Below are 24,996 nucleotides of genomic sequence, written 5' to 3' on the forward strand. Positions count from 1 at the left end.
AGATGCTGTGTTTCTTGACTTCTGCAAGGCATTCAATACAGTTCCCCACAGTCGTTTAATGAACAAAGTAAGAGCATATGAACTATCAGACCAATTGTGTGATTGGATTGAAGAGTTCCTAGATAACAGAACACAGCATGTCATTCTCAATGTAGAGAAGTCTTCCGAAGTAATGGTGATTTCACCGTGTGCCGCAGGGGAGTGTCGTAGGACCGTTGCTATTCACAATATACATAAATGACCTTGTGGATGACATCGGAAGTTCACTGAGGCTTTTTGCGGATGATGCTGTGGTATATCGAGAGGTTGTAACAATGGAAAATTGTACTGAAATGCAGGAGGATCTGCAGAAACTTGACGCATGGTGCAGGGAATGGAAGTTGACTCTCAATGTAGACAAGTGTAATGTGCTGTGAACACATAGAAAGAAAGATCCCTTATCATTTAGCTACAATATAGCAGGTCAGCAACTGGAAGCAGTTAATTCCATAAATTATCTGGGAGTACACATTAGGAGTGATTTAAAATGGAATGATTATATGAAGTTAATCGTTGGTAAAGCAGATGCCAGACTGAGATTCATTGGAAGAATGCTAAGGAAATGCAATCCAAAAACAAAGGAAGTAGGTTACAGTACGCTTGTTCGCCCACTGCTTAAATACTGCTTAGCAGTGTGGGATCCATACCAGATAGGGTTGATATAAGAGATAGAGAAGATCCAATGGAGAGCAGCACGCTTCGTTACAGGATCATTTAGTAATCACAAAAGCATTATGGAGATGATAGATAAACTCCAGTGGAAGACTCTGCAGGACAGATGCTCAGTAGCTCGGTACGGGCTTTTGTTGAAGTTTTGAGAACATACCTTCTCGCGAAGAGACCATGAGGATAAAATCAGAGAGATTAGAGCCCACGCAGAGGCATACCGACAATCCTTCTTTCCACGAACAATATGAGACTGGAATAGAAGGGAGAACTGATAGAGGTACTCAAGGTACCCTCCGCCACACACCGTCAGGTGGCTTGCAGAGTATGGATGTAGATGCAGAGTAGATGCAGATGTTTCAACAAAATCAGCCTGAACACTGTATTAACAATAACATGTCACTCTGCTGCTTGAAAGAAGGCATTGTCAGATATCAGTGTAACTATGAGCATGTACAGACCATCAGCTGGTATTTAAATGGTGAGAGCTGTAATGCTTTCTGGCAAGTAGAATAATCACCAGAGTGCATTAATGTTGCACATCTTTAGCGTTGTTCCCAGGCTTGAGTTATCACTGTGAAGGACATGGATAGAACACCACTAGATGTTGAGTGATCACTGTGAAGGACACGGATGTGCCACATACTTGTCGGAGACTGTGTTATCAGCACAGGAAAGAAGTGGGTCTCCACTTAGCTGGCTGTTCAAATTATGCAATACCCAGATTTGTGGGGCATATCTGCACCTGCCATCTGAGAATAAGTAATGGACTCTCTGCACCATTGCTGAAATATCAGCAGCAGCTAGACTAGGGGATTATCAACCCAGGCATAAACTGTGGTTAAACTGCAGTGCAAAAGTGGTGGAGTATGGAGTGGTAGCATGAGTAGGAAGTACAAATTGCTGTTGAATGACATGACATTGCTTTTCTGTGATGAATAGCAGTTCTACACCACCTCAGATGATCAACATTGAGTATGGTGGCAACCTGGACAGATGTCCCACTGTAGAGGCACAGAAGTGTTGTTAGGAGCAATCGGGTATGACATCAGATAGTAGCTGGTAGTGACTGACAGTACGCAAGAGCATAACAGTACCAGTATGTTACAGACACAAGGGCATCCCCCCACCCGTCCTGTTCTTAGAAAAATTTTAAAATATATATATATATATATATATATATATATATATATATATATATATATATATATATATATATATATATATATATATATATATATATATATATATCATACATAAGTGTTTCTCTTCCGAGAAATAGATTTCAAGTTGGTATTATGTAGGTTTTTAACATGGTCAGAACTGGAACTTTGTTATGGCACTTACAAGGCAACCACCATTCATATTCTAAAATATTAACAGTACTTCACACCCCCAGGTCTTGCTTCCCTCCTCCTCTGACAAAACAAGCTGGAATATATTTACTTCCCCTCTTGTTTTGCCATCTGCCTTCTTAATATTCATTTTTTCACTTTTAACTAATTATCATTAACATACATGAGTATAATCTGCATTTTCATAACAGAGAAAGGTTGGCCCTCAGTTTTAAAGAATATAACACCAGATATAATTTTGTGCTTAGTTTTATGTATGTAATGGATTTTCCAGTTTATTTTGACTATTCCTAGTTAGTATCTTTCATTATAGGGTGAAACCAGTAATTGTTTCGTAACTTAAATTCTATTGTTGACTTATAAACAAATATAAATTCTATAATAATTATAAACGTTTGGTAGACAAAACACTAGCATTCTTTAAGTACCGGTATTTATTTGGATCTATTCAGAAACATGTTAGCAAAGCAAGCCCTTAATTAATTTGAAAGTAATTAACAGTTTTGTCAAAAGTAGTGTTTGCATAACTATACATTATATGTTGATTTTATGATTTAAACAAATAATTCAGCCTAACCTTTGTAATAGAAGAAACTGTTAAGAAGGACCAATTTTTTGATGTATTCAGTTAATTTAATGAGTTAAGTTTTAATTGTAGTTTCTGTACATTTAACTTCGAACAATGTGTTGTTTCAGTACCTATTATTGCTTCAACTTAACTGTGAAATAAGTGTGACACTATTAGGCCATGTGTTAAAACAATGACAGTGTCTGCTCCATATGTACCTTTCTATTCTTCAAGAACTGTGGACTTTGTGGTTAGGTTTTCACTACTTGTAGATTTTCAACAGTAAACTACTGTAGCAGTGTGTTGAGGTTTTCCTGCAAACTGTTAATGAGGCTTATGGAAAGTTAAAACAACAGCGCACTGGCCAAATATAACTGTGCATTATTGAGGGAGGGGGGTTGTGAACAGTGAAAGTAAACTACTGTGAAATGCAACTGTGCACCTGTCGGTTGTTGTTGTTGTTGTTGTTGTGGTCTTCAGTCCTGAGACTGGTTTGATGCAGCTCTCCATGCTACTCTATCCTGTGCAAGCTTCTTCATCTCCCAGTACCTACTGCAGCCTACATCCTTCTGAATCTGCCTAGTGTATTCATCTCTTGGTCTCCCTCTACGATTTTTGCCCTCCACGCTGCCCTCCAATGCTAAATTTGTGATCCCTTGATGCCTCAAAACATGTCCTACCAACCGATCCCTTCTTCTAGTCAAGTTGTGCCACAAACTTCTCTTCTCCCCAATCCTATTCAATACCTCCTCATTAGTTACGTGATCTACCCACCTTATCTTCAGCATTCTTCTGTAGCACCACATTTCGAAAGCTTCTATTCTCTTCTTGTCCAAACTGGTTATCGTCCATGTTTCACTTCCATACATGGCTACACTCCATACAAATACTTTCAGAAACGCCTTCCTGACACTCAAATCTATACTCGATGTTAACAAATTTCTCTTCTTCAGAAACGATTTCCTTGCCATTGCCAGTCTACATTTTATATCCTCTCTACTTCGACCATCATCAGTTATTTTGCTCCACAAATAGCAAAACTCCTTTACTACTTTAATTGTCTCATTTCCTAATCTAGTCCCCTCAACATCACCCGATTTAATTCGACTACATTCCATTATCCTCGTTTTGCTTTTGTTGATGTTCGTCTTATACCCTCCTTTCAAGACACTGTCCATTCCGTTCAACTGCTGTTCCAAGTCCTTTGCTGTCTCTGACAGAATTACAATGTCATCGGCGAACCTCAAAGTTTTTACTTCTTCTCCATGAATTTTAATACCTACTCTGAATTTTTCTTTTCTTTCCTTTCTGCTTGCTCAAAATACAGATTGAATAACATCAGGGAGAGGCTACAACCCTGTCTCACTCCCTTCCCAACCACTGCTTCCCTTTTATGCCCCTCGACTCTTATAACTGCCATCTGGTTTCTGTACAAATTGTAAATAGCCTTTTGCTCCCTGTATTTTACCCCTGCCACCTTTAGAATTTGAAAGAGAGTATTCCAGTCAACATTGTCAAACGCTTTCTCTAAGTGTACAAAGGCTAGAAACGTATATTTGCCTATCCTTAATCTTTCTTCTAAGATAAGTCGTAAGGTCAGTATTGCCTCACGTGTTCCAATATTTCTATGGAATCCAAACTTATCTTCCCCGAGGTCGGCTTCTACCAGTTTTTCCATTCGTCTGTAAAGAATTCGTGTTAGTATTTTGCAGCTGTGACTTATTAAACTGATAGTTCGGTAATTTTCACATCTGTCAACACCTGCTTTCTTTGGGATTGGAATTATTATATTCTTCTTGAAGTCTGTGGGTATTTCGCCTGTCTCATACATCTTGCTCACCAGATGGTAGAGTTTTGCCATGACTGGCTCTCCCAAGGCCATCAGTAGTTCTAATGGAATGTTGTCTACTCCCAGAGCCTTGTTTCGACTCAGGTCTTTCAGTACTCTGTCAAACTCTTCATTCAGTATCTTATCTCCCATTTCATCTTCATCTTATTTAAAACAGTCAGTATTGTATTTCCATACCCCATTTTTGAGCAAGAATCGCAATGCGTTACATCGACACTGAGGACAAAAAAATGAAGAAATAAAGAGGGCAAACCATCACACTCCCTATAAAGATTCATACGTACACCATTGTGTAGACATCTTGTGCCTTTGTGTGTTACTTCTCATGTGACAGTATCTTGGTGCCTTTTGAAACAGGACAATGCTTGTCCACAGATGGCACATGTCTGTGTGAAATGTCTGCATGACATTGAGGTATTCCCATCCGCAGCAAGATCCCCAGGTCTCTCGCTTCCTAAGCACAAGGTCCTGGGTTTGATTACGGTGGGCTCAGGGACGTTCATCTGCCTCAAGATGACTGGGTGTTTGTGGTGTCCTCAGCGTTTCGTCATCATTTGTGAAAGAGGCGTGATCAGGCTGAGCAGAGGATGGTAATTAGTACGGACTCTGATAACCGAGCAGTTGAGCACCCCACAAATCAAAAATCATCATCACAATCCCCAGGTCTGCCCCTGACGAAACAGGTGAGGGATCATCTCAGATGTCAACTCCATCCATTGCCAGTATTTAGGATGTCAAGGAAGAATTACAACAGTTGTGAGTTAGATTGCCTGAGGAGAGGATACAACAACTTTGTGGCACTGTTCCCAACTGAAACAGTGTGTGCTTCCAACCCAGAGATGCTGTTACATCCTTCCCAATCAAATCAGTGCATGCATCCAGGGGTGCAATGTCATACTGATAAGTGGGCTCATATGCCAAGTTCTGTGTAAATTTGGGTTTCTAATCACTTAAGTAATGTCACATACCCTCTCAAACCATGAAATGTTCTATTGTTTCACCTGGGTTTTTCACTTTTTTTGTAAGGCAATGAATATAGATTCACATTCTTTGTTAGTCATTCAGCATTATGACATGCAATAAACTTCATCAGTTCACTTAACCCATTAATTTTATAAAATTCATCTTTACATATTTAAGTTGATATTGGACATATCTAAAAATTCTTCTAATGAATTGAATGTGTTAATACACAATAAGTTGTGTAACTTTTCCTTAAATACTTTGATTGGCATGCTGGAGGCATGTTTAGATAATTTGTTATATATTTTAACTGCTATATACTTACAACTGTTGTTAGGTTTTGCTAATCTGTTTTGTGGCAAGAGTACTGGCCAGGGTGGCCGAGCGGCTCTAGGCGCTACTGTCTGGAACTGCACGACCGCTACAGTAGCAGGTTCGAATCCTGCCTCGGGCATGGATGTGTGTGATGTCCTTACGTTAGTTAGGTCTAAGTAGTTCTAAGTTCTAAGGGACTGATGACCTCAGCTGTTAAGTCCCATAGTGCTCAGAGCCTATTTATTTATTTATTTATTTTTATTTTTTTTATTTTTTTGGCAAGATTAATGAAGTTTGATTTCTTACACATAAATTTGATAGTTCAGCAAGTATACAGTTAACACTATCAAGAATATACAGATTAATAACTGTTAATATTCTGTATTTAATGAATAATGGCTTACAATCTGTCCTATTATATGCCTTACCCACTTCTCTGATTGCTTTCTTCTGAATCACCAGAATTTTACTTGTTTTTTCCCAATTCCCCAGAGTATTAAAAAAAGCATTAAAAAAGTCTTGCAAGAAAGTAAAACACACTGTTCTTACAAATAGTCAAATCTCACACAGTACATCAGTCAGATATATAACTCTTGATAGCCTTACAACTATGCGTTCAACATGAGAGTTCCATGTTAGCTTATTGCAAAGTATAATACCTTAAAATGTTGTTTTTTGTTTTTCTATTTTTACAGTATTTGACAGACTGAACCACATATTCTCTGTCTTTTTCTCATTTAATTGTAGACCATTTGCATTTTCTTTTGCCAAATTCATAATACTAACAGGGTTATCAAAGATACATTTTACAGACAGAAATGCTGTATAATCTGCATGCTTATACGTCTTTACATCTGTTTCCTGCTAAGTGGTTTGTATGTACAAGGAATAGAAGTGGTCCTAATTTAGTTCCCTGTGGTAGTCTGTGTCGAACCTCAACTGTATTTGACAGATGACTTCCTGAACTCACCTCTTGCTTCCTATTATTAAGGTATGATTTGACAAGTTTTAAACTTTTGTCACATGTTCCATAGTACTCAAATTTAGGGAGCAAAACAGAGTAGTCAATACAGTCAAAGGCCTCGCTCAAATCACATTAGGTGTTAGGTTATGTGTATGTGAGCTTGCCCTTGAATGCTGCTAAAATGTCTTTCACTAAGAGTTCTATGAAATCTATAGACGACTTTTCTTTTCTGTAATCAAAATGTGATGTACCTAACATATCATTTAGGTCTAGGTACTCATACAACTGCTGTAACATTATGCCTTCAAGGACTTTGGCTAGTACTGGAATTAGTGAAATTGGCCTGTAGTTTGCTTGACTTACATCTGTAAATATTGAGGCCATTTACAGTAAATTGCTACTTTCCATGCAGTTTTAGAATAAACGCAGCTACATGTAGTCAACTGAAATTTTCAGAGTTGGACTTAAATATTTGAATAATTATATCATAATGAAAATTTAAACAAAAAATTTATTAAAATATGAAACAGAACTATTGATGATCAGTAGTTACCTTCAAGAGTGGAAATATTAAGTACAGCTGACAGACACATATAAAAGTAGAAGTACACAACCTATCCTACCCTCCTTCTTTGGGAGCAGTGGGGGCAGGGGATATGTTGGGGAAGAAATTGTAGATAACTCAGATCTCAGGGATGAGTGGGACCCGGCTGTAGAGAGCACAGGGCTAAACTGCCTGCTCCCGGTAGCTGAGTGGTCAGTGCGACAGAATGTCAGTCCTAAGGGCCTGGGATCAATTCCCAGCTGGGTCGGAGATTTTCTCCACCCAGGGACTGGGTGTTGTGTTGTCCTAATCATCATCATTTCATCCCCATCAATGTGCATGTCGCCGAAGTGGCGTCAAATCGAAAGACTTGCACCCGATGAATGGTCTACCCGACAGGAGGCCCTAGTCACATGACATTTACTGGGGTAAATTGAGATATAGGGAGATGTCAGAGAGACTAGAATGTCAGACACATCTCTGACCTGCTCTCTCTGATGGCTCCCTCTTATCTGTCTCTACTCTTGTCTTCACTACAGATTCAAAATATCTCTGACCTTGTTCTGTTTTTTACACCTATTTCCCAACAACATTGACCAGTTCTGACAATAGGTGGAAATCTTGTGGAGCACTATCTCCAGTCCTGGTGGCACGGCACCTTTATGATTGTCATTGTGCACTAGAGAATTTATTTAGAGTTGACAACCTTACATCTTGCAGACGTATCTCCAGGAGCCTAAGTATTCACTTTTAATAACTTTACTTATGTCTTGACCATACCTTTTTTCATCAACCTTACGTATTTCGACTTTGTCATTTTCAAAGACTTTGCTATGTCAGGACAAGTGCTCAAGAATGTTGACATGATAAAATGTAATGTTTTTATATGAATGACATAGCAATGCCTTTGAAAATAATGGAAATTCAAAGTGCATAAGGTTGATGAGAAATAAAAATTTGGTCAAGACATAAGTAAAGTTATTAAAAGTGCATTCAGATGGCCACATCATCTCATAGCACTTTCATGCAAACTGCGGCCTAAGTACTCTTACCCTTATCATCTAATACATGTATTCTTTAACGGTATTTTGGCTAACAATAAGAGCAAATTTTATATGAACTCAGCCACACGCATCCCACAGTACTAGGAGTAGAAAGAATGTCCAGGGTCCTACTCTAAGGTTCAGAACTGAATTATGTAATCTGCCACAGAAGTCTTTTATCAGCTTGCCAGCAGGAATCAGTCAGGAAATTGGAAAAACCTAGATAATCTAAACCAACTAAAAGAGCAGCTTATTAGCTACTGCTATAATTTATCAGAAGATGTGGATTTTGAAACATATATTCCATTGAACTCCTTTTCAACAGCCTTTACCTTTCCCAGTACACAGACAGTTGATAGTGTTTTACTCCAGTTAGTAAAGTTACAGTAGTGGTTAAAGTCTTGATAAGTATGTTCCAGATGAAGTAATAAAAGACAGCAAAGACCCAAAATGGTTTCATTGTACCATCTGTACAATGGTACAGAAATGGATATTATTACACTCTTGCTACAAAAGAGATGCAGGGATATTTACAGAGAAAAGTTAATAGCACCTCCCGCATGTTTAAGAATGGTCATATGTGAAGCTCATAATAACTTTCACAGTCAAATCCTGGTGGAAAATTTATCAGAAAATTCTAATGTGTTCTGGTCATATTTAAAACCAACACACTTACAATAAGAAATATTTTTAAGAGAAACATTATTTTATATACATTTCTGAGATAATGCTACACAAATATATATTACATCTTGGTTCAAGCAGTATTTATTTGCATTTTTTAACCAGTAGTTGGTAGCAATTTTATCAACGTAGGTTACTGATCTGCTGTTTGGTCTAGTGCTTTCATAAAAGTTTAACTTGAAACCAAATTTCTGATTTTAGTTGAAAAACTTTGTGGAATCACTGCTTTAAAATAACATATTTATGTTGAAGTCTGTTGAAATCACAACTTTTTTTCTTTCTGTCTTTGTGAAGTTTTTTAAGAAGACATTGGAATTTAGCCTAGAACCCCTTCATTATAGCACATCCAGGAATTCTACAAATTGCTAGAATCACTGTATTCAGATCACTTAACTCTATAGAGCAACTCTCAAACACATGTTCTTCAATTAAATGACTACAATTTTCTCTTCCTTTATAACTTACTTAAGTTCCAATAAGAATGCAGGAGCCACTACAAGATTTGTTCCTCCCACAAAAACTGCTAGCTACCTTAGAAATAGTAATACTATTTAAAACTTGTATACAATCTTCTGGTAATTGGTTTCATTTTGACAGATTATTTTAATATTTACATATTCTGAAAGCACAATTTTAAGTTCACCAATTGTAGCATAATTCCTCAGGCTTTCCCAGCAATATGTTGACATGCTGAGTAAGTGGATCTTTTTCACATGATATTTCAACAGCAAGTCACACCACTGAAATATCATGCAAGAACAGTGTGAAGAAATGGCAAGAGAAGCTGATTATTCAACAATTAATTTTAGAGTATTCAAGTTTTGGTAGCTCTGCTGATAAACCATTGATATTCTAGTGCATAAACAGAGAATTTTTTTTGTTTCACTATGATTTCATATTTGTCCTGTCCCTGGTATCTATGCTTTTTATTTTTCCTTTGTCACCTTCATCAGAATGTATCAGGTTTCTTTGTTTTTTAGGATTTTTACCCACATCTACAAACATTTTACTGAAGTTCGTAGAGCCTACTGAATGTACATCTTATAACTGAAAAAAGCAGACAGAGTGCAAAAATATTAATTTTCTTATTTAAAAATTTATTTATGAATGAATGAGACATATTAATATTGGTATCCTGGCCACTGAAAAACAATTAAGGCTGGTTAAAGTGAACAAGGCACCAGGCCTTAAGTGGATTCCAGCTAGCTTTTGCATTGAATATGCTCCTTTCACTTTCTGGGGTCATAATATGACAAACCTAAAAATCACCTTCACAAAACAAATACGAGCTGTTAGAATAAATTCCACCAGTCCAAGGCTAACACCCTCCAAGCAGCTATTTCAGCAGCTAAATATTCTACATTTATCGTGCCTCCACAGATAAAAAAAGGTAACTAACATAAAAAGGTGCACTGAAAATTTCAAAACAATTCAGATCTTGATTCATATAATACAAGAATGGGCAATGATATTCGTGTAAAAAGAGTAAACAAGCTATTGCACATAAACAAACAAACGTTCAAAGTACAAAATTGAATAAAAATCTTCCAGTGCATAAAAAATAAATGAAAAAATTTACTACATTTGAGGAACAAATGTTCAAGTTTTTAATGACCAACTACTATTACAGTGTAAACAAATACCTTCAACAAACTAGTAGCAAGTAATTATATTCATGTACTGTGTTGATACTATATGCCATACTCAATATCAATAGCATTTTTAGTCAAATGTTTGCTATGATCCATAGTAGTACTTTAAACTGAAGTATCACAACTATTATGTGTTTTTATTTAAATCTTAACAAAGTGATCAATGAAAAAATATCTTTTATATAATTCATCAAAATTGTGTGTACAGTTTTAATGTAAGATTGTGTAGGTGTATTGGCACCCTTGTATTTGTAGGATACTGTACATCCTTATATTTGTTTGTGTGTATTTTAATTTTTTTATATACTACATAATTTCTGGCAAAATCCCTGCAGTGTAAAGTGTCACCAACTGAATAAGCTATTACTGCTACTGCTAATAATAATAATAATAATAATAACAAAAAGTGGGGGGACTAGAACTTTCCCAGCAGGGCAATCACTTTTCGTTTTTTGGGAGTTGGTGACGAAAGAGACACTCACACTGAGCTTTACTATTTGCACTAGGATCAATATGATGCAGGCCCGTTTCATCAGCAGCGATTACTTTGAAAGAAACTTTGGATCCTCTTTTAACATCAGCCTCAACTTTATGCAGACCTGCATGTGAATGTCTTTTTATTTGTGAATCAGTGGTCTTGGCACCCTCCACACAGAAACATGTCTCATGTGTACATTTTCGGTCACCGACACATGGGTGACACCCAGTGAAATTTTCAGTATTTCAGAAAGTATTCAGAAGGACATTCATTAATCCTGTCTCAGAATGACAGCAGCTGTGTTGATGTTTCATTCCACAAGAGCAGTAACTGGAACACCAAGACCCCTTCATTTGAAACTGATTGCCTCCTCCCTTTAAAGAATTCAAACCATTTTCAAGCTGTGCAGTATGTAATGACAGACTATCCATAGGTGTCCTGCAACTTTGCATTGGCCTAAGTTGAAGATCCATTGAGGTGAAAGGAGAATTTCAAAGCTGTACAGTGTTCATCATGTGATCACCTCCCCTGTTGCAGTAGACAATATGGAAAGTCTCAGCTAGTGTGCTTCTCAGAGGAAGGTACCAAGAATGCCAATGGTGAAACTAGTACTGTGTGTTTGTTACACATTAAGCTAACAGAATATTATTTATGATCATTCTTAATTGAATACCCTCATACAATTTCACAAGCCTAAATAGATTGTTTTCCTTAGGATGCGGGTTTACACACATTGCATGTTATTGAAGTTTATGGAAGTTACACAATTAAAATAAAATTACTAATCTTAAATTTTTGTAGATAGAGACCCTGATGTCTTAACCGATGTCTATCATCCTGTTATTTCTTCTTGTCAGTGTTTTCCATATATTCTTTTCCTTGCCAAGCTTCCAGAAAACCACCTCATTTCTTACCTTATCAGTCCATCTAATTTTCAACATTCTTCTGTAAGCACTGCATATCAGATGCTTCAATTCTCTTCTGTTCTCATTTCTCTACAGCCCATGTTTCACTACCATACAATGCTGTGCTCCAAACATATATTCTCAGAAATTTCTTCCTCAAATTAAGGCATGTGTTTGATACCAGTAGACTTTTCTTGGCCAGGAATGGCCTTTTTGCCAGTGCAGGTTGCTTTTGGTGTCCTCCTTGGTCCATCCATCATGGGTTATTTTGTTACTTAGGTATCACAATACTTGACTTACTTGAATAATGATAACAAAATCAGCAGCTGTATTTGAATCCATGTTGTTTATTCTTTTTAACACATGCTACCACTTTGGACATCAAGTGGTGTTTTCTTCAGGCCCCAAGTGTAACTTGGCATCCACAACCCTTTTCATGTGCAATGAACAGGATCATATGCAGAGGGCAAAAATTAACTGGATTCTGTCATTTCCATGACAATATTCCTTGACTTCATCTGCTTCATGATCCCCTACTCTGATGTAAAGTTTCTCACTGTACTCATTTCTGCTACTTATTGTTAGTTTCATATTTCCTCAGTTTACTCCCAGTCCATTTTCTGTACTCATTAGACAGTTCATTCCATTCAACATACCATGTAATTCTTCTTCACTTTCACTGAGGAGAGCAGTGACATTAATGAATCTTATCACTGATACGCTTTCGCTCTGACTTTTAATTTCATTCCTCACCTGTTAAAGTAAATAAATCAGAACTGTCTTTCATCTCCTCTCCTATGGTGGTGCTTGGTTCTGTGTTGTGAATTTCTTTTGTTCCTAAGAGTTTCTTTTGTTTTCCATGTTTTTACTCTTTGAAGTTTTTGTTGTTGATGTGAGTCAACTTTTAGATATTAAAGGAAGAAGAACACTATTCCTAAAAGTGTTGTGTTCTTTCTATAGAATTATGTCTTAAGTTCATCCACATGACCCTCCCTTTTATTTTGTTTACTACCTCTTCAGTGTATAGATTGAACAGTAGGGGCAAAAGATTACTTTGTTCTTGGTCTTCCAATCTTATTTTTCCCTCTAAATTGTTGTATCCATCTTTCCCTATTTTACTCCTATTTTTTTCAGAATTTTGAACATCTTGCACCATTTGGCATTGTTGAACACTTTTCTCAGGTCAACAAATCCTATGAATGTGTCTTGATTTAACTTTAGTCTTGATCCATTATCAAGCATCAGAACTGCCTCTTGGGTGCCACTACCTTTCATAAAAACCAAATTGATTGTCATTTAATGGATCCTCAATTCTCTTTTCCAATCTTCTGTATATTATTTTTCTCAGTAACTTGAATTCCCAAGTCTGATGGTATACAAGGTGTGGCTAGAAAAAAACCGGACTAGTACTGGTGAAACAATAAAATGAATGCAATAAGGCTGAAAGTCGCGTGGCCTGTCACGTGACTCTCGTTCCGCCTACTGCTCGAGTTTCATCTGTCTCCTGCACTCAGTCTGCCCGTGGCGTCTGTTTTAAGTAATTGACGTTTTGTCTGTGCGTCGGAAAATGTTGAGTGTACAGAAAGAACAGCGTGTTAACATCAAATTTTGTTTCAAACTAGGAAAATCTGCAAGTGAAACGTTTGTAATGTTACAACAAGTGTACGGCGATGATTGTTTATCGCGAACACAAGTGTTTGAGTGGTTTAAACGATTTAAAGATGGCCGCGAAGACACCGGTGATGACACTCGTACTGGCAGACCATTGTCAGCAAAAACTGATGCAAACATTGAAAAAATCGGTAAACTTGTTCACAAACAGTGAATCAGCATTACTACATTAGCGTCCTGGCTACCCTACGTGAGCGAGTACGGAGAAAACGGAACGATTTGTGGAGAAAAAAGTCATGGATCCTTCACCAAGACAATGCCCCAGCTCACAGTGCGTTGTCAGTGAAGACGTTTTTGGCAAAACACAACATTCCCATCTTAGATCATCCAACCTACTCACCTGATTTGCCCCCCTGTGACTTTTTTTCTTTTCCCTAAAGTCATGTCAGCTTTGAAAGGAACTAGATTTGAGACTGTTGAAGCAGTAAAAGAAAAAGCGACGGAAGTAATGTATGGACTTACCGAAAATGATCTGCAGCATTGCTATGAACAGTGGAAAACTCGTATGGAGCGGTGTAGAGACCGAGGAGGAGAGTACATTGAAGGAGATAACATGAAATTGTAAATAATTGTAAATAAATGTTTTTTCCAGCATCAGTCCGGTTTTTTTCTAGCCGCACCTCGTAGTTTCAGTCTTGTATGTTCTACACACCAATGTGAATAGTGGTTTTTTGACACTTCCCCCAATGATTTTAGAAATTCTAATAGAATATCATCTGTCCCTTCTTTCTTATTTGGTCTTAAGCCTTCCAAAGGTCTTTAAAATTCTGATGCTACCACTGGATCCCCTATCTCTTCTGTATTGACTCTTGATTCTTCTTCCATCACATCATCGAACAAGCCCTCCCCCTCACTGAGGTTTTCAATGCGCTTTTTCCACCTATCCACTCTCTCCTCTGCATTTAACAGTGGAACTCCTAGTGCACTCTTAATGTTATCACCCTTGTTTTTAATCTCACAGAAGACCATTTTGACTTTTATATATGCTGAGTTAGTTCTTTGGACAATCATTTCTTTTCTGATTTCGTCACATTTTTCATGTGGCCATTTACCTTAGCTTCCCTGTACTTCCTATTTATTTGATTCCTAAGTGATCTGTAGTTCTATATTCCTGAATTTCCCTGAACATTTTCATACTTCCTTCTTTCGCTAACCAACTGAAGTATTTCTTCTGTTAGGCAAAGTTTTTTCGCCATTACCTTCCTTGTACTTACATTTTTGTTTCCAACTTCTGTGATTGCCCTTTCTAGAGATGCCCATTCCTCTTCAACTGAACTGCATACTGAGCTATTCATTATCACAGTATCTGTAGCCTCAGATAACTTGAAGTGTACCTCTTCACCCCTTAGTACTTCCATATCCCACTTCTTTGCACATTTATTCTTTCTGACTCATCTCTTAAGCTTCAGCCTGCTTTCATCAATACTAAATCATGAGCTGAGCCTATATATGTTCCTGGGCATGTCTTAACAATACAATACTTGATTTTGGAATCTCTATCTGACCTAAATGGAAGCTTCCTGTACCTCCCAGCCTTTTTCCTAGTATATTTTCTCCTCTTGTAATTCAAGAATAGAGTATTACCTATTAATATCTGAAATTTATTTCAGAACTCAATAAGTTTTTCTCCTCTCACATTCCTATTACCAAGCCCATATTCTCCTGTAACCCCTTCTCTGCTCCTTTCCCTACAACTGCTTTCCAATCTTCCATGACTGTCAGATTTTCATCTCCCTTTATGCACTGAATTACCCTTTCAATATCCTCATATACTTTCTCCATCTCTTCATCTTCTGTTTGCAGTTTCGATATGTATACCTGAACTATTGTTTTCAGCATTGGTTTGTTGTTGATTCTAATGAGAACAACCCTATCACTGAATCAATCACAGTAACTCACTCTCTGCCATACTTTCCTATTCATAACAAGTCCTACTTCCATTATGTCATCTTCTGCTGCTATTGATATTACCCTACACTCATATGACCAAAAATCCTTGTCTTCTTTCCATTTCACTTCACTGGTCCCCACTATACATAGACTGAGCCTTAGCATTTTCTTTTTCAGATTTTCTACTTTCCCTGCCATGTTCAAACTTTTGACATTCCATACTTCACACTCTGACTCAGATCTCTACACACATTCCATTTTATACAGGTTTCTGGGTTGCTGCAAATACTCATTTTAGGACAAGGTTTTCCCTTGCAGATAGTAATAAACTATATTTTATTCCTTTTTAATATGTGCACTGTTCTCAACTCAACTACCACTGCAGAATTCATAACTCAAAGTTCTTCTGGGACTGACTTGAAATTGATTACTATTTCAAACACTTGTGCAACATGATAGCCAGCAGTTAAAGGAACTAACAGATACATTAACATGTTATGCAACATTTACATGCACTTTACATAACGTCACACTTACAAGAAGAAATATTTTTCATTGGATCAATGTTTAGTAATCAGTTTTAAAAGTTACGAATTTTCATTTTTGCAATTCATATCTCGACTAATATTGTATCAATAAAAGATCCTTCCACTTATAATTTATTAATTCCTTAAATTATTGAACAAACATGACAATTTGTCATTATAAATCATTGCAAATTATTACAATAACCCAAAAATGTCCAAAACCAATATTTTCCCCAAAAATAGAAGTTTATAGTTTGTAACAAGGATGTTTGTTCCATAACAATTCCTGATTTTAATTTTGCAAAAAATGGACAACTCTATTGTTCCCATACATGCTAGCAAAGGTGTCTAAAATTTGCTTTCCAAAAATAATAATTTGCATTTCACTAACATATTTTGGAAAATGATTTATTTGATTGTTATGTCTGTCCCTTTTTTTTTTAGAACAAGCTTTCTTAGCTTATGTAAGTCCCACTTGTTGCAATGTTAATCACAGAATATGATTATATCTATCAAAGGTATCTGTTGTGAGAACTATTTCATATAACCATTGTTACTTATATTCCCACATAACAAGCATGAGTTTCGAGAACAAAAATATCTAACATATGTTTGTATATGTAACTAGCTAAGTAGAACAATTACACAGCAAATTCTACTAACAATACCGAAAAAAGTAATTCCAGTTGCATGAAATACTGTCTCTAACCCTTTGTCATAATAGTTCAACAGCACTGATATCTAATCTATAATCTTTTCACATTTTTCATTGCAGATACCTGTTGTTGTGCTGTGGAAACTGCTGGATGGTAAAGGGAAGGTTATTTGTTGTGTAAAAATTCCATGTGAAATTCGCTGAAAAAACTCAAAACACACATCAAAGCATAGTCCAAAACCAGATAGTAATGAACCTTTTACCAAAAGCACTAGTACTCTCTGTCTGACAAGAATTTCTTCAAATGACATGTTTCAGTTTCCCATGAATAATAAATCAAAAACAGTTTTCAAGGCCAAAACAATGCATAAACCATTTTTGCAGTATTAAATTTTATAAAGTTATGTTTACAGCTTACTTTACTTTTATGAAGTTTCTAAATTTCAAACATATAATGACTTTTTTAATGTCTGCTGAAATTCTTTGTCTCAAATGAGCCATTACAAGAAGAACTGAAGTAAATCTTTGAAATTTAGTATATAGTTTGATTTAAAACAACTGAATCCTCATGAATTGACAACAGGCAGTTATACATAATTATCATGCATCATTGCTTCCTTTGTTATTTGATTTTATTATGCATTCCACTAAGCCCAAAAGCATCAGAACTGCTCAGATATTGAATGAGTAAGTATTTTTACATAAAATTTGCAGTTATGGAAACAGTAGGGTGCAGTATGACAGTCATAGTAGTACTCATAAACTAATGTTACATTGTAACACATGAAAATAAACAAGGTTCAATATAAAGCACGACCTTGGAAATAATATTTATACACACACTACAAGGCATTCATATTAGTAATATCTTAACAGTTGAAAATCAATTTAATATCGCTCACAAAACAATAATTTATATTTATGCTTGCACTAATGGGGCATCACAGATATACACTAAAACTACACAAATTTATGGTAAAAACTTCACCATTTTTGTAGAGTGTATTTTGCAAAAGGTACTCTTTCAATTTTCTTTTGATCTGGGTTGTTGAAGAATTGAAAACTTTCATGCCTGAGCATTTCTGCACAAAGGTGAAGTTAGTCTGGTTGCTACATAAGTCCTGTTTTAAGCCACAAAACCTAGACTATCAAATAACAGAAGAAAGGTTCTTGGTTGGACAAGTCTTATTTCACACTGTTTACATCTTCTGGCCAAGTTTACGTCCCAATAGTGAAATATGGTATTATTAATTCTCAGTTGAGCATCACTCATAATGCCCATAAACATTTATGTAATCACATAACAATGCATGAAAGTATCTTAAGCACCTCTTACACCCTCTTATCTGAAGAGGATGATGAATCATGCATAATGCAAAAGTTGTGGAATGAAATATTAACTCTAGATCTAGGATAGGGTAGCGTCAGTAGAATTTGCCGCTAGTGTACTCACCCAAGAACTTAGCAGAATCCACTTGCTGTATTTGTTGTCCATCATATTTATTAAATTTTATATTTATGTTCACTTTTTCTTCCTGTGCCATGTGAAGTTGCATGTAATGAATTCCTTCAACATTCAGACCATTGCAGCTGAATGAGTTGAGGACATCATCAAATACACACAAGCAGCTTGTAATGAAATTGCGTGCTTATGGGATATCATCTAAGTTATGTGACCCAAGTCATGATTTCCTGTCAGAGAGATCATAGTACTTGACAGAAAGTCATCGGATAAAACAGAAGAACTTTCTAGTGTTCCCCAAGGTAGAGTTATAGGCTTTCAGCTGTTCCTTATCTATATAACAATTTAGGAGACAACCTGAGTGGCTGTCTTAGGTTGTTTTCAGATGATGCTGTCATTCATCATGTGACATAGTCATTAGAATATCAACACAAACTGATTTAAAAAAGATATCTGTAGGATGCAAAAATTGGCAGTTGGCACTAAATAATGAAAAGAGTGAGGTCACCCACATGAGTGCCAAAAGGAATCAGTTAAACTTTGGTTACATGATAATTCAAATTTCGTGGCTGTAAATTCAACTAGATACCTAGAATTACAATTATGAACAACTTAAATTGGAAAGAACACATAAAAATGTTGTGGGGAAGGCAAACCAAAATCTACGTTTTATTGTCACAACACTTAGAAAATGCAACAGATCTACTAAAGAGACTGCCTACACTACATTTGTCCGTCCTCTTTTGGAGTACTGCTGTGTGGTCTTGAATCCTTACCAGATAGGACTAATGGCCTACATAGAGAAGGTTCAAAGGAGAGCAGCACATTTTGTATTATCGCAAAATAGAGGAGAGTGTGTCACTGAAATGATACAGGATTTGAGGTGGGCATCACTAAAACAAAGGCATTTTTTGTTGCTGCAAAATTTTGTCACAAAATTTCAATCACCAACTTTCTCCTGCAAATGCAAAAATATTTTGTTGATGCCAGCCTAAATAGGGAAAATGATCATCATAATGAAATAAGGGAAATCAGAGCTTGCATGGAAAGATATAGGTGTTTTTTTCTGTGTGCTGTTTGAGATTGGAATAATAGAGAAAAATTGTGAAGATGTTTTGATGAACCCTCCACCAGGCACTTAAATGTGATTTGTGGAGCATCCATGTAGATGTAGATATACGCTGCTAGCAGGAGTTTCTACTTTTGTATAATAACATCAGATACTAGCTATTCCTCCTCATTCTAGCTTCAACAAATAGTTTGTTTGGACATCTACATGTAAAATAAAGTACTAATACTGCAATGCATAATTAAATATAAGTATAAATATTTACATGCAGGTCTACATGTACTGTATGTGAATATTTTCACATTATTATAGAGCTATAAACATAAATACAACATGTAATAGAAAAAATGAGTGAATCAATACAAATACAATGCCTGCAAAAAAGAGAAGCACCCAGAATGGGAGGAGGAATTGAAATGACACTTCATGGGTTTAGAGGATATGTGATGTTATTCAATGATTAGAAATTTGGATCAAATTTACAAAGAACTTGGCAGTATGAGCCGACTGTGCTGTCACACCCTCCTGGCCTGTATTCATCCACAGATTTGGTGTCATAAAGTGGTTGTATCCTCTCCTGAGGCAAGCTGGCCCAAAACTGTTGTAACTGGCCCTTGATATCCTGGATACTGCCACTGCGATGAAGTCAACACACAAACTGGTCTCATACACATTCCACTGGGGACAGATCTAGAGATCCTTTTTTGCTACAGGAGTACTTCAACATCACTTGCACAGTTCATAGGGACTTCAGTGGGGCATTGAAGAGCATTGTCCTGTTAAAAAACGACATCAAGATATTGTCACATAAGAGGTAACACGTGAGGATGCAGGATGTCTGTAGTGTAGTGTTGTGCTGTTTATGATGGAAGTTCAACACTTATTACTGTAAATGATGTAGCAAACAGAGGAGCAAAGTTGCATTTCACAATTCTTTACTTTCACCATTCACAACCCCCCCCCCCCCCAATACTACACAGTTATCTGGCCAGTTAACTAGTGGCAAATTTTGATAATCCTCATTGACAGGCTGCAAACGAACATCAGCATACTGCTACAATAGTTTACTGGAGCATATCTAAGAGCAGTAAAAACCCAACCACACACTTCACAGTTCTTGCAGGATAATATGGTATATATTGAACAGACACTGTCACTGTTTTGACACATGGCCTAATTGCGTTACACTTATTACACTGTTAAGATGATGTATTGTTGTTGACCTAACCAACACAGGTTTCTCATTTGAAAATCAGCCATGGACTGACTGTATCGAGACAACAAATTGGGCCTTTATATATTATCACAATAATGGGTACTGTAACTATCCATTGTTCAATGTTTGTTACATTAATTACAATTAAAACATAACACATTCAATTAACTGAATATATAGAAAAATTCAGTATTTTTAACAGTTTCTTCTACTAAAAAGTTTAAGCCATATTATTTGTTCAAATGATGAAATTACCAGATATTGTTACACAAATAATACTTTTGTCAAAACTGGTAATTACTTTGGAACTTATTAAGGGCTGGCTTTGATAACAAGTCTTCAAAATAAATACTTAAAGAATTCCAGAGATTCGTCTTCCAAATGTTTATATTTAGTATAGAATTTATATTTGTTTATAAGACAACAATAAAATTTAAGTTACGAAACAATTACTGAATTCACCCTGTAACAAAAGATATTAACTAGGAATAGTCAAAATAAATTAGAAAATCAATTACATACATGAAACTAAGCACAAAATTAGATCTGGTGCTATATTCTCTAAAAGTGAGGACCAACCTTTCTCATTTATGAAAATGCTGATTATACTTACATATGTTAATGGTAATTGGTCAAAAATGAAAAAAATGATTTTAAGCAGGCACATGGCAAAACGAGAGAGGAAGTAACAAGATCCGAGCTTGATTCGTCATGTGTTCTATCACAAATTTTTGTGTGGTCATGCAGATATTAAACCAACAGCAGAATCTAAACATCAGTTATTTAGTACAAATGAGGAAATAGCATTATTTCAAATTAAAAGCTTTGGTGCAAATTTTAATAAATTACAGTTGTCTTGAGTAAGTGCGATTATTTTATAGAGATTGAACAATAGTTAATAATCAACAAAATTTCTAACATTTGCATAACTTAGTGTGTAGGCCAAGTTGTTCCACAACCCTGATGGTTTCTAAAGCTACTTATCTGTTATTGTGCCTCTTAACTCTCATGGATGTATTCATCTTCACCAATCTTCTTTAGTTCATTGATGTGTTTTTTCTGATGGTACTAATGACTTGACATCAGAACAGAATCAAGTTTGCTTGTATAGTTCATTTACATTTAATGAACTTTAAACAAGTTTATACAACAGTAGTTTTCCAACTAGGCATTGTGTTACTATGTAACCATTTACCTGTATGTTCATGTGTTGCATACGTCAGGCATTAGCTCATTTCAATTTCTTTGTCTGCATATGCTATCAGTATCTTAACAGATTTCCCTAGAAAATGAATCGGTGAACCATTTAGAAACTGAATCAGAATATATAAGGGCTGCTTAACCCACAGACCAGTTTGTTCTACATAGTTATTCTCTCATCTGTTACTTAAAAATAAACAGATTTAAAGCAAAATTGAAACTTTCAATGTTTAATTCAGGTTTTATTAAGAAATTGTTGATTTTTTAACATGAAACAGAGGGAAGTTGTAGTAAAATAATAAAAAGAAATACAGATTTATCACATAGTATTAGAAAATGCAATTTCCTCAAAAAAAGTAAAATTTAAAGAAACAAAAACATATCAAATATCCTTCCAATACTTGACCGAGCTTATACAAAATCTGTTTCTCCTATTCATAAACAACTTTTGCACTTATCAGTAATGAAAGGAAACTCTTGGCTTTGATGTTAATAATAAACTTTCTGTTGCCTACAAAATAACAATAATAATTATAGAGATTTTTTATGTTTGTGCTTGTAAACTATACTTGCATCAAAAGTTTATTTACTTATCTAGAATTTTTTGTGTGGAGTCATCAATATGATGGCTTTTTCAAGCATAAAGTACAGCTACAAACATTAAATACATTTAGATCTTAGCCTTACAGGTAGTAATTAAACAATAAATTGATGTTTGTCAAAATACATTACATCTTTTTGCAGCCAATTATTTTTATACATTATTTTACAGCTCTTAAACTTAACCATTTAAAACTCATTGCATGAATAGACACTTTTCAATTAAGAGTTCTTTTAGTTTTGATTTGAATTGCTTTTTATTACTGTTTCTCATGGTCTCTGGCAGTTTATTACACCATATCAGTTCATTAGTATATGGGCTCTGGTCCGTCAGTTTTAATCTTGTTGTTTATCGGTAGTAATTCTCTTTGGACCTGGTGTTGTGGTCATGTATATCACTACATTTAGTTACTTCAGTTTTCTGTGAGACAAAAAAAGTTGAGGGAATAGGATATAGTTGTAGGTAAACAACTAGAATTCTCTCATATACAGATTTATTAGCACTTCGCTTCTACACAGATACAAGTCCGGAGGCCAACTGCCATTCATGGCCAACATCCTCCCAAAGCCCTCTCCTCAAAGATAGCACACTTATACACTGAACAAATATCGATATTTATGGTGCTTTACGCCACATAGCCCCCCCTCCCCCACGCAGTATGGAGTACGTCCCTGTGAATGGGGTGGGGGTGAGAAGTTATGAAGGTAACGTACAATTTCTTCTGCATCAGGCGGAAGCGGTTGACTGGTAGGAGACGGGGGGGGTGAAACCCGGTACGTCGACAGCAAAGTCAGCAAGCGATGCTGGTGGCTGAAGATGACGTCCCGTCCTGGAGTGGAGGAGTAGCACTTCATCAGCCGGCAGGCAGAGAATCACCTTGCCAGAAGGCCTAACAAAGGCACGTAAATTGCCACATGCAGCACTTATGCTCAATTTAAAGCAGCACACCACAAGAGTTTCTGCACTTCCTCCCTCAACATTGTCACATGTGAGTACCACACACACCGCATCGCCATCTACGACAACAGATAATTTATGTATGTCATCAGGGTGTACATGTCTTGTGAATTCTTGGGTGGCACCTGTACAAGCAATGGTAGTGAGGCAGGGAGGTGTGGGAAAGCCATGGCTGGGGGAAGTATCTGCGAAGAGGGGAGTGGCAGGTGCACTGGACTGCGCAGGCGACAACCTCGGGCGATCAGCTGACGGACAAGGGAGCGTGACCGAAGGCAATGAGGAGCCAGCGTGGATTGAACAGCATGACAAAGAGCTGTCACATGAAGATGGTAACACAATGGTAGAATCTGAATGGTTGGCAGTTCGACTGCAAGGGCTGTGAGGAGTGAAACCTCGAAAAGATTGGCCACTCGAATTAGATGAACGCGGAGAAGAAGCAGTGCTCAGCAGAGAAGCACGCTGTGGAGAATCAATACCCGAATGTATGGTATGAGAAGATGCATGGCCGCTTGAAGCAGGAGTGGGATAAATAGGGTCAGAATCAGGGAGGTTCACCTGAGGCTCAATGAAAGCTGGTTTCAGTCGGTTGAGTGAGACCGTGGTTACAGAGTCTTTTATGAGGAGATCCATGTTATTCTCGGAGTGTTTGACGACCTTGTAAGGACCTGTGTAGGGCGACTGAAGTGGAGCTTTGATTGAGTCGTCTCTGAGAAACACATACTCACAAGAGTCTAGCGTGTGCAGTACGCACACGCACGGAGGTGTATGAGTAGCTGGAGGTGGGAGCTGAATTTTGCTGTAGTGCAAGCTCACTCACTTGAGAAGTGAAGGGATTTCAGAAGGCCATAGAAGTGGGGTGGGAGTGACTAATTCTCCAAGCAAAACCAGAGGTTGGCCATACACAAACTCGGCAACGGAACCTTTGAGGTCTTCCTTGAAAGTCGCACGAAGGCCAAGAAGCACGAAGGGCAGTGCTTCTGTCCATAGTGAGTCATGGCAATGCAAGGCAGCCATCACTCGACAAGCACACTGCTTTGCGGTTGGTATACGGAAGTATGAATTTTGACAATACCACACATTTTACATAAGTCGGAGAAAACTGAAGACTCGAATTGTCGTCCCTGGTCAGTGGTGAGGTAAACAGGTGAGCCAAATCTAGAGATCCACGTATCTAAGAATGCTCGACTTACTGTCTCAGAGGTAATGTTCGGAATAGGCACAGCCTCAGCCCACCGAGTCATCCTATCAATAGCTGTAAATAAGTAACGGAAACCCTCGGAGGGGGGCAAAGGGCCCACGAGGTCCACATGAACATGGTGAAACCGGCCTGGCAGTTGGGCAAAACAGCCAAGGGGTGGGGAAGTGTGCCTGGAAACTTTGTTCTGTTGACACAACACGCATGCCCTGGCCCAAGACTGACAGTCGTGGTGCATGTCTCTCCAGACAAACCATTCAGCTACCAGACGGGTGGAAGCTTTGGCACCAGGGTGTGCTAATGTGTGTAGTTTGTCAAAGACCTGGCGTTGAAGGGACTTAGGAATGAATGGCCACAACGTACCAATCGATTCATCACACCACACTAAGTCAGATATGCCAGGGAAAGTAAAGCGTACCGGTTGGAGAGGAGCTGTGGTCCAAAATTAACTGCATGGTATCGGGGTCTGCCGATTGCAACCGAGGTAGGTCCGTTAAGTCAATTAAGGTTGTGACAGCACCAACGTGT

The 24,996-nt window shown here is 37.1% G+C and overlaps 1 protein-coding gene across 1 annotated transcript in view; it reads left to right on the forward strand.

Moving 5' to 3' along the window:
- Positions 1 to 17,121, forward strand: part of LOC124551325 (NPC intracellular cholesterol transporter 2 homolog a-like) — a 96,899-nt gene extending 79,778 nt beyond the window's left edge. Inside the window, exon 4 of the mRNA XM_047126336.1 lies at positions 16,889 to 17,121. Within this exon, the coding sequence (XP_046982292.1) occupies positions 16,889 to 16,972 (84 nt within the window). The 3' untranslated portion in view covers positions 16,973 to 17,121. The remainder of the gene's footprint in view (positions 1 to 16,888) is intronic.
- Positions 17,122 to 24,996: the final 7,875 nt, after the last annotated feature.

Source organism: Schistocerca americana, chromosome 9, assembly GCF_021461395.2.
Source record: "Schistocerca americana isolate TAMUIC-IGC-003095 chromosome 9, iqSchAmer2.1, whole genome shotgun sequence".
Classification (NCBI taxonomy): domain Eukaryota; kingdom Metazoa; phylum Arthropoda; class Insecta; order Orthoptera; family Acrididae; genus Schistocerca; species Schistocerca americana.